Here is a 10,855-nt window from a genome sequence, read left to right on the forward strand (position 1 = left end):
AAAGTTCGAGGGCATATCGGTATTGTACCGTGGGCCACCGGAGGGGTTCCGGGGTCTACCGGGAGGGGCCACCTCTCTCAGAGGGCTTCATGGGCCGTAGTGGGCAGGGAACCAGCCCCTGGAGGGCTGGGCGCACCCCCCTTGGGCCCATGCGCCTAGGTTTTGGGGAGGGGACCCTAGATGGGGCGCCCCCCTTGCTTGGGGGGCAAGCCCCTCCCCTTGGCCGCCGCCCCCCCTCTAGATCTCATCTAGAGGGGGCCGCCCCCTTCCCCTTTCCCCTATAAATAGAGGGGTGAGAGGAGGGCTGCACACAACATCCAAGGCGCAACCCCTCCCCTCCCCAACACCTCTCCTCCTCCGTTAAGAGCTTGGCGAAGCCCTGCCGGAGTACTGCCTCTCCACCACCACCACGCCGTCGTGCTGCTGTTGGAGCTCTCTTCCTCAACCTCTCCTTCCTCCTTGCTGGATCAAGGTGTGGGAGACGTCTCCGCTCTGTACGTGTGTTGAACGCGGAGGTGCCGTCCGTTCGGCGCTAGGATCATCAGTGATTTGGATCACGACGAGTACGACTCCATCAACCCCGTTCTCTTGAACGCTTCCGCTCGCGATCTACAAGGGTATGTAGATGCACTCCTCTCTCTCTCGTTGCTAGATGACTCCATAGATTGATCTTGGTGATGCGTAGATTTTTTATTTATTTTCTGCAACGATCCCCAACAGACGACGTCTTCAAGAAGATAACGACGCCCACGAGCGTCACCGTCGTTGGCGACAAAGCTCAGAGCTTTCGCTCGGCAGCTCCCTCATGCCACCATGAGGTCTTCAAGAGAGCGTGTGGCGAGTCCAAATCCCCATATCCAGATCAGGGCGTCGCCACTGCCAAAGACAAATGGCTCGCCTGAGCCACCCGCCGCTACACCTCTTGCCGCCCACACGACCAAGATGTATAGCCGCCGCCGCCATGGCGCCCGCCGGAGAGCCAACCAAGCGGACCACCTTCCAGGACCGTCGCCCCGGCATCCAAGCCACGAGACATCGCCCACCGTCCGCTTCACAGTGCGCAAACCGTGGCAGAAGAAGCCCGGCATCAGCCACCGAGGCAGGGTCAACGCCACCATCGTCGGGGCGCCCACGCCTGCAATACCACCAATCCCAGTTGACCGGGGGACATGACTCTGTGGCTGCCGACGGCCATCGTTGAGCAACCCACTCAGACGATGCCAAGTCCGCGGCTTGAGGCACCGATCCAACCGTCGACAGACAGATGCCCCGACCACCACTACCACGGACCTCCACCGACGCTATAACGTGAGGATGCCTCTCCAACCGGACCGCAAGCACCCACCTTGACATAGCCAGCGGCGACCCAACCATGCGCAGGGAGAAACAAACATCGGGCAGGCGGACCAGGTTAAACTCCTGCCGGACAGCTCGTCCACGTCACTGGCCTACTGCCAGCGCACGTACCCAGTGAAGACGGTCGCCGGCCCAACCCGTGGTGGCTGCACATGGCGGCCGGCAACCTCGGCTTCGTGCACAAGTCCCGCCACCGCCGACCACGCCCAGGCCACCACCAGCCGACCACAACCTCGCCACCACGCCCACAGGGAGCACCCGTAGCACAACCACCAGCCGCCTGCCGCGAGACCTAGCCCACCGGCGTAGCAACAAGCCGCGCCGTCGGAGCCAGCTAGGCCCAGGCCAGCCGCGTACGACACCCATGGCTCCCCCGACGGAAGCTCGGATCCGCCGGGGCGCCCGCGCCCCCGCTTGCAGCCCTCTGGAGGCGTCCCGATCCAAATCTGCATCGAGATCGAGGGATCCACCATAGCCGCCCTGCGCAGGCACGCTCCACCTAGCCCCCGCTGTGTCGCACCTCCGCCCCCAGGAACCGCCGAACAGCCGCCCCGGACGCAGACGCACCGCGCCGCCCTGCCTAGCCGCGCGCCTCCACTCGTGGATGCTGTCCCGCGCCAGCAGACGCCACGAGGGGGAGGGGGGGAAGAGGCGCTAGCCGGTGGCGGCGAGCGGGACTACTGGTCCTTGTGAAGTGAGATACTGGAGTAAACCAAATATTTTGTCGAGCCCGAGCATATGCTCTCACCAGTAGGAGCAGCGACACCGTCGCTAAGCTGGTGCTGTCAAAGATCGGCAAGCTGATTGAGGGGTACTGCTGTCAAAGAGCGGCACGCATGGCTGGGGACGAGGGTGCAACTAAGATCCTTCATCTGATCAAGAGGAGTAGGTTGTTCCCTCTGTAACGATACATTTCATGAGGAACCCATTTTGCTGGAGCTCCTGGCCAGAAAGATGCCCATGGCATGCAGTGATGAATGCGCCATGGTGTTCATGCGCATGTGCCATGGCAAGCTCATTGACTCCATGCTCCACGCAGAGTACCGGGCAACTTTCCCCTGCTGTTCGACCGCAAATATAGAGTACAAACGATTTCATGCACAATTCATAATGGACAAGGAAACAAATTCTACCACCAGCACAACTCAAGAAAGACATACAATCCCATCCAGCACATATATAAACTCGGTGTAAAGAATTTTACCATATTTTCAACGCAGTTTCAGTCACTATGTAACAAGTTATCTAAATAAGAGATTCCATGTACACATGCAGAAGCTCCATCCATCTCCATCAAGGCAACAGTTTTTCTGAATTCCAGGACATGGTAGGCAAAGCCTATTTGAGTTCCGTCGTATCTACATGTTTAACACACGCAAATACTTATCATCATTTCCTTCTCTGAGGATCCCGACTAAGACCATGTTTCCTCAAAGTTCTGATATAATTTCGTGATAGACTGAATTTGTTAGAACCCAGATGGTGCAAGTAATCCCAAGTGAAGATCCCAGTCTGGTGCAAATCATCAAACAGTATCCTGTGGTCCAAAAGAGTCGCTATAGATGAGACTTGCAGACAAAAGCAAATTAATAGTTTCTGAGAGATAGAGATGGCACAACCAACTATTTTCTGCAGGAGGCATACTATTGTCCGAAGTAGATAAATCTCCATGAAATCTATTCTACAAAGAATAGGACCCTCACCGGACTCCATAGTTTCCTATTGATTCAGCTGACATTATTCCAACATGTCGGCGCCCAAATATAACCTGGCATAATTTAAAGGGTTAAATACTTAGCAAACAACTAAATACACACCACAAAACAATGCTAGCAATATTATAAAGGTGTATTGTTCAAGTTTTTGTAGGACAGGTCAACATTCCAGGGTTAGCAAACAGCTCTAAACTTGCCATAGAAGCATCAGGCCCTCACCAACTTAAAAAAATTTGGTTTCCCCACTTCAAGTGGTGAAAAGGAATACAGAAAATACAGTAAAAGTTTACCTTCTCGCCAGCTATTGATCTGATCTTGCTGTCAGCTGCTGGGCTGTAGACTCTGAGAAACTCAGCTGACAGATGGAATGTACTGCCATCTGCAAATTGAACCTCTACCTGAGAACAACCAGAAACATGGTTCAGCTCACTGATATGAGGTAGGACACTTGCAGCAAGTTAGTATCAGGGAGAAATAATTTCCTAGCAATTTTTGCAACCGACTTTATGTGCTAATGGTTATCACATTCAGACAATGCGAGTCTTTCTCTGTTACAAATTGTCGTGTGTAAGTTTGTTTCAGTCATAGCAGACGCCTGGTGCTTTAGGGTTGCAGACAGAAATAAGATTGTATATCAAGATCCTCTAGTGCTAGGTCACGTTCCAATTCATCGCCATATAATAATATCACACAACGTACTGATCCGCCAAGCAGTTGAGTAGCAGATAGTAGGTACTGTACTGTTTACCAGCAATATCCAGCCAATGGAGATAACTGGATGAATTGCTGAATTCTGGATAAGCTCATTGAGATGCATATGGTACTGAAAATACGGTACGTCTGGTCAGGAATGGATAACCAATCAGATGCCAGATTCCAGAGCTCTCAGCAAGGAGAATACTACGAGAGATGGCGAGGCAAATGTCGCTTTCCCCTACCAGATTGGGAGGGGGCTCGCCATGGACCGCACGGCAGGATTTCACGTCAGTTTCAGTGCTCACAAGTGGCGCATTACCATCACACGGAATGTCTTTTTTCCTGCGCTGCCGTGAAGGCGTGAACCTGGCAATTCAGCTGAAACTGGAAGCACCCAACGGCTAGACGGCTAGACCGCACCAATCAGAGCAGTTACCACCAGCCCACAGTAGCAGAGAGGAGCAGGAATCAGGTAAATCGGAGGGGATCTGAGGAGGAGGAAAACGTCGCTGCAGGGGGAGGAGAAGGGGGGAGGCAAGCGACTCACCGATTTGGGCGGGTGCAGCGCGAGCTTCTTCAGGCGCGGGGGCTGCGCCGCCGCCGCCGCGTGGCACAGCCGCCGGGCCGCCCTCGCCGCCGCCATGGAGAACTGACGGTCTGACGCTCACACAGACGCAGAGCCGGCGGAGGAGCGAGAGACGACCACCCGTCCCGCCGCCCCCAGACGCGATCACAGCCGTCCGTCCGTCCCCGACCACGTGGGAGCGTTTTCTGTGGCCTGCAAAGGCCCACGCCTTTTCCCACTTTCCGCTTTCGCCCCAGCTCGCCGCTTGGAGCCACGAGTCGGATGCTGCGGCGCGCGTCATTAAGGCAGGGGGGCATCTAGATTCTAGACTACATTCCTCCATCCCCCACCTCCGGCGGCCGCAATGCCGCTGCCGCTGGCGCAGGTGCAGGAGCTGCGGGACCGCCTCTCCGACCGCTTCCGCCCGTGGAGCCGCTCCGCGCAGTTCTGGGTCCGCGCCGTCGACATCTACGGCAGCTACAAGGTGCGTGCGGCACGGGGAGGAGGGAGCCCCTCCTCCTGTTGTTCCATCGGCGCCTCCGCCCGCGCGCGCGCGCCAGGTGTTCGGTGGTATGCGTGTGAGCTCACGGTGTTTCGTTGGTTGGTGTTGTCGGTCCAGGTGTGCCAGCTGCGCACGGGGTTCGTCAAGGATGAGGAGGAGCGGGAGGCCATGTGGGAGCAGCAGCATGAGATCGGCGCCCAGAAGATGTACTCCCTCTGCTCCGAGCTCGGCGGCCTCTTCCTCAAGGTCCCTCCCTGCCTGCTGCTTTCTGTTTTGCCCTCTGATCGGCCGTCTTGCTTACTTGTCTTATACCTTGATGAATCGGAGGGTGACTTTGTGAGGCTTCGCTGAATCCAACAGATGCCACAGCCTAGCTGTACTCACATTCTTTCACCTTTTATTTCGACCAGGCTGCTCAAATTCTGGGGAAGCCCGATTTGGCGCCGACGGCCTGGGTGAAGCGGCTTGTTACATTGTGCGACAAGGCTCCGTCCACGCCGATCGAAGTTGTCAGGGATGTTGTGGAGAAACAGTTCTGCAAGAACTTTGATGAGATATTCGATTTCTTTGAGGTTGAGCCTGTTGGGTCTGCTTCTATTGCACAGGTTCGTGTTTAGGTACATCTCGCGACTGTAAGATCCGGTGAATTGTAACATTGGGGCTCTGCATGGTTTTTCTTTTCAGTCTTGGGCTTATGCATGTACCATTTGTTTCTTTGTGCCACTACACTTTATTGTGAAGATAATTGGGATAGCTTCTCACTTATTAGCATTGCTGTTTCATGTATTGTTAGGTGCATCGAGCGAGGCTTAAATCATCCAAGACAGATGTTGCTGTCAAGGTACGACTTAGGACTGCATGTATGTGTTCCATAAACAGCTGTTTCCTTATCTGATATGCTCTGATGTGCCCTAGTGGATCTGGTTCTATCCAGGTTCAACATCCAGGAGCTGAACAATTGATGATGGTTGATATCCGGAATATGCAAGCATTTGCCCTGTTCTTACAGAAATATGACATCAACTTTGATCTGTTCTCCGCCACAAAAGAGATGGAAAAGCAGGTTTTTATTTACTTCACTAGTACTTTGTTGTTTTTGCTTCTCCTAGTATACTTCTCTGCACCTGCTCTAAACCGTCTAGAAATATTGGGCCTCTTGCGGTTTTTATTATTCTCTTTTTTCATAAATTAAGGCAGAATGGCCTGTATGTTCATATGTAATCATTTACTCTGTGATAAAAAGGGGGTGTCATTTAAAGTCAATGGAGATTTTGTTATAAAATGATGGATCATATCCACGCATCCACAAGTGGACTAAACTGGGCCACTTAAGGCTATTTACTTGCTGGAAGAATAAATAAATGCAATCTCAGTATTCAACATCTGGACCATTAGAAACAAGATAGGTTAACCATTTACTGGGACATTATTGGTGATTTTTTTTACAATTAGTATTCGATTATAGCAGGCCAGATATCTGTATACTGCGATGCATAAAGTTGCATGATGCGTCTCCTATACAAGTATATGTTATGTGAGTGCCAGTTTGGTTCTTATGCGCCAAGAGATACGAGAAAGTACAATTTGTTTTCATAAGAATGTGTACCTTTTCTGAGATCAAAACTAATAATTTAACCGTTTTCTGCGAATTATTGATCTTTTGGGCTTCATTGTTTCCATAGATATGCTATGAGTTTGATTTTGTGCGAGAAGCAAGAGCAATGGAAAGAATACGAGAATTCTTACGTGTTAGCAATAAGAAATCTCCGGTTGTGGTGCCTCGTGTGATTCCTGGAATGATTAGCAGGTACATTGCCATATCTTCTTAATCAGCCAAACCTGTTTTTTCAGGTTTACTGAATCCTACTTCTGCACCATAGTTACAAGTAAATAAAAAGCTTGCATCATTCGGAAGGATTCATTAGAGAAGTTATAATGGGCCATCTGGTAGTTGCAGGCTTTGCTTCTGTTCCAAAAACGATATCCTCTGTGATGCTTCCTTACATATAATGAATACTTGCATTAGTCTGTACTGGTCAGACAGGCATTAAATATGTTATGTATGATTGATTTAGCCTTTATCTGTCCTTTAATCTATATTTTATTGATCTAGCTGTCCCCCTATCTGCCTTCCTCTGGCTGAATTCTAATGTGTTGTCTGGTTAGGATTTTTAGAGTTCATGAGCGAATCACTATCCATAATGAATTTATTTATTTTTGTCATAACATCAAAAGTGTGTTGCTGATTTTATACCATGCCTTGTTATTCTTCTTGTACTACAAATGTAGGAAATGTGTCATTGTGTATGAACTTATTTCCTTTTAGATAAATGAAAAGCTCATTAGCAAGTTAGGTAGTCAATGAATAATAGAGTTCTTACAATCACGCAAGACCTGCTTCGACATGCAGGGCGGTACACAACACCCTCCTACAGTACCGGGCAAGGCCATGAACCACAGAATTGTTTTTCCTCTGAATGTTTTGCCCTTTGATGTTGGGCAGATCTCTGGCAATAGTGACTTCATTTTGTTGAGCCACAACTCTTTCTTCTGTTTCTTTGGAAAATGTACATGTCATCAGTTTGTCTTACTTCATTTTGTTGAGACATTTTTTCTACTTTGATAGGGAGGTCTTGGTCATGGAATTCATACAAGGAACCCCAATAATGAATCTCAGCAGTGAAATGTCTAAAAGAGGAATTGATCCTGCTGGTAAGCTTGCAGCAATGGCAAAGCAGTAAGCCCCTTCATCCCAAAAGAGTATGGTTCTCATTTCCTTATTTTATGAGGCATACTCTCTCTCTCTCTCTCTCTGAAGTATCCTCTTAATGCGTCAGTACTACTAGAATGAACATATGGAAATTCCACACCATTTTGATCAGGCTACAACTAGACCGAATAAAAATCCATAGCTATTGCCCTCCTTATATTTGTATTAAAATTTTATGTCAAACATGTCCTTTCTTCAATTCCTTCGAGTGCTCTAGCCATCTGAAAAGATATATTCTCCTTTAATGCAGGAAGATTCTAACGGATCTTACACTTGCTTATGGCCAAATGATCTTGAAGGATGGCTTTTTCCATGCAGATCCACACCCAGGAAACATCCTTATCTGCAACAACACAGAGGCAAGTGATGCTTATTACAAAAATGTCAAAATATTTCCTTATGGCAAAGACATATTTTTAGATGAATTTCCTTTAATGGTGACCCTCTATTAGGTAGCTTTGCTTGACTATGGACAAGTCAAAGAAATGCCAGAGGATTTACGACTGGCTTATGCAAATCTTGTCATTGCCATGGCCGATGATGACCTTTTGAGGACTAAAGAAAGTCTCAGGTAAACTCAATCTCTTTTTATGTTATGTCATTTTTCATGTGATAATTAGATCTATACGAGGACAGTAAATTCAAATCAATAATCCTAGTTAAAAAAAATCGACTGCTGGCCTGATATTCCTTAAGGGATCCTCTGTCCCCTCTCCATATTCTGGCTGTGGATCTCCTGCAAGCCATCATCAACAAGGCCTGTCAGATCTGCCCAAGTAACTTCTCATTGCTGAGGTGGATTTCTCATTATCCTGTACACACACGACATGCCCTTGGTCATGCAGGCCTGTCCTCGCCAGCTTCTTTACCTCGGCTTCTTGAGACTTTTGGCAAATCTGCTGGTTTATGTGTGCTATCCATCAATGTTCCAGAAGGCAGAACTCAATACCTGGCTGGCCTTTTTCACTGTTTTTTTTTTCTCTTTCTTGAACACTGGCACCTTTCCTTCGACGTATTTAAGGCTCCCTCTTGACCTGTCAAGATCCAAAATCTGTGATTATGCCCCCTCATTGAACACTGGCACCTTTCCTTCAACGTATTTAAGGCTCGCTCTTGACCTGTCAAGATCCAAAATCTGTGATTATGCCCCCTCATTGAGCGTATTGAACTAAGGCGTACATCAAACTCTTCCTTCGTTTTCCTTGGGGAACACATCCTTGTCGCTAAATCTGTCCTTAGCCTGCTGGCCACCCAATTGCTCCTTGAGGTTGCCGGAGGGAGTTAAAGAAACTATTGACCGCGCTTGCTGTATATACCTGTGGGAAATTTGGAAATCACATTTAGATCTAAATTGATGGCTACCTGGAACAAGGTCTGCAAGCCGAAGCTGAATGGTGGTGGGTATCCTGATCTCCCAGTCCAGAATGAGCTTCTCTGCTGAAATTCCGTAATAAATTGTACAACAAGCTCGACATCCCCTTGGTACAACTTGTCTAGAAACACTACGTGAGGTTGGTCTGCACGCCTTCAGCTCTACAGGTTCATTCTTGTGGAAGGACATCATCATTCTTTCTGACAAACTCCTTAACAATGCAAGCTGTAGCATCACTCGGGGGGACACATGTCACGCCCCAGCCAGGGATTTGAGGTGGATAGCGGTGGAAATGGCTAGGGTTCGTTGAGTTCGTCAGGGGAAGAGGAAAATCACCAGGGAAGGAGATGAGATAAACTACTTTACTCTAAGGTTGTATCTCTTCTCTTGCTTTCTTTCCAAGCTGAAACGGCATATATAGAGTTCGTTACAATGGTTCCCTGTAGCTAGGTGCTTTTAATTGGAATGTAAAAGTAAACAGTGAATAAGTGCTGTAGTAACAGTCTGTATCGAATCTCCTCATTCACTCTCACAAGAGTTTGGCCGTCCGTTAACTGAACCCACAAATGTCGAATATTTTGGACACTGGGCTCGTCAGGCTTAAGTGTATTGACTGACGGCACTGACAATGCCACCCGCTTGAGATCAGCCTTATCCTCATGGCTTGAACGATGGAAAACTCGTCTCGATGAAACCGACATCTTCCCAAGTAGCGTCCTAGGGACCCATGCTTTCCCAGTGGATTAGCCATTGTTCCACTGGAATTTTCTTGCGAGTGATAATAGTCCTGGTGTCCAGCCGAGAAAATGGCGTCGTCTTGATCTTGCCATCTTCAGTAACTAATGGAACATGAGGGAGTGGAACAGCATGTTTGCCAACATGTTCTTTGAGCTGGCTGATTGGAACACGGGATGAATTGCTGCTGTATCTGGTAGCTGCAGTTTATAGGACACCTGCCCAATTCTCTGTAGCACTTTAAAAGGTCCATAATACTTAGATCACAGTTTCAGTGATCCCCTTAACCCAAATGGATGCTGGCGATAAGGTTGGATTCTGATATATACCATTGCTCCTTCCTTCAATTGTCTTTCTGTCCTTAACTTGTCAGCTTGCATTTTCATGCATTCTTGAGCAGCTTGGAGATTTTCTTTCAGCTTGTGCAGTAACTGTTGCTTTTTAGTAACTGTTAACTGAACTGCTGGACTGAATGTATCTGACAGAACAAACTCGCCAATCATAGGGGGTGGGTAGTTGTATAACGCTTCGAATGGTGACTGTTTGATTCCAGAGTGAAAAGAAGTGTTGTACCACCATTCTGCAAATGACAGCCATTTGTACCATTGCTTAGGTTCTTGGAAGACCATGCTCCTGAGGTAATGTTCCACACACTGACTGACTCTTTTGGTTTGTCTGTCGGTTTGTGGGTGGTGAGCAGTACTGCATTCGAGCTTAATCTTGAGTGCTGTGAACAGTTGCTGGTATATATTGCTTTGAATATCTGATCCCTATCCGAGACGATTTCCTTTGGAAACCCATGTATTCTGAAGATGTTGTCAATGAACACTTGCACTACACTTTCAACAGAGTATGGGTGAGAAAGTGCTATGAAGTGAGCATAATTTTTGAGACGATCTACGGCTACTAGGATAACTTCCTTGCCAGCAGATTTAGGAAGAACCTCGATGAAGTCAATGCTGATTCAGGACCATGGAACTGCAGGAATTGTGAGGGGTTGAAGTAAGGCTGCAGGATGTTTGTGTTCCACTTTAATCAGTTGACACACAGGACATTGGTTAACAAAGTTTTTCTTCAGATGGGGCGAGCAGAATATTCTTTTGATCCTCTGATAGGTGGCCTTAATACCAGAATGCCCCACCCC

At 48.4% G+C, this 10,855-nt stretch overlaps 2 protein-coding genes across 4 annotated transcripts in view; one reads left to right on the forward strand and one right to left on the reverse strand.

Annotated features, from left to right (window-relative positions):
* Positions 1-2,509: 2,509 nt before the first annotated feature.
* Positions 2,510-4,539, reverse strand: LOC123071658 (uncharacterized). Its single transcript, XM_044495237.1, has 4 exons — positions 4,315-4,539; positions 3,362-3,469; positions 3,060-3,124; positions 2,510-2,893 (listed from the first exon to the last, which is right to left on the reverse strand). Exons 1-4 carry the CDS (start codon positions 4,408-4,410, stop codon positions 2,746-2,748), a joined length of 417 nt encoding a protein of 138 aa, XP_044351172.1. The 5' UTR covers positions 4,411-4,539; the 3' UTR covers positions 2,510-2,745.
* The window catches only part of LOC123071657 (uncharacterized protein slr0889), a 10,902-nt gene continuing 4,222 nt past the window's right edge, over positions 4,176-10,855 (forward strand). Inside the window, exons 1-11 of one of the 3 annotated variants that reach the window (XR_006434485.1) lie at positions 4,526-4,816; positions 4,952-5,080; positions 5,245-5,439; positions 5,628-5,675; positions 5,769-5,897; positions 6,517-6,641; positions 7,461-7,571; positions 7,855-7,963; positions 8,057-8,175; positions 8,977-9,115; positions 9,202-9,348. Coding sequence is in view for 1 of the 3 variants with exons in the window: in XM_044495236.1 (XP_044351171.1) it covers positions 4,697-4,816; positions 4,952-5,080; positions 5,245-5,439; positions 5,628-5,675; positions 5,769-5,897; positions 6,517-6,641; positions 7,461-7,571; positions 7,855-7,963; positions 8,057-8,175 (1,085 nt within the window). In the remaining 2 variants the exon portion in view is untranslated. Of the gene's footprint in view, positions 4,817-4,951; positions 5,081-5,244; positions 5,440-5,627; positions 5,676-5,768; positions 5,898-6,516; positions 6,642-7,460; positions 7,572-7,854; positions 7,964-8,056; positions 8,176-8,976; positions 9,349-10,855 lie in introns of all 3 variants that reach the window. The other 2 variants (XR_006434484.1, XM_044495236.1) reach the window with 2 other exon arrangements.

This window comes from Triticum aestivum, chromosome 3B (assembly GCF_018294505.1).
Source record: "Triticum aestivum cultivar Chinese Spring chromosome 3B, IWGSC CS RefSeq v2.1, whole genome shotgun sequence".
Lineage (NCBI taxonomy): Eukaryota > Viridiplantae > Streptophyta > Magnoliopsida > Poales > Poaceae > Triticum > Triticum aestivum.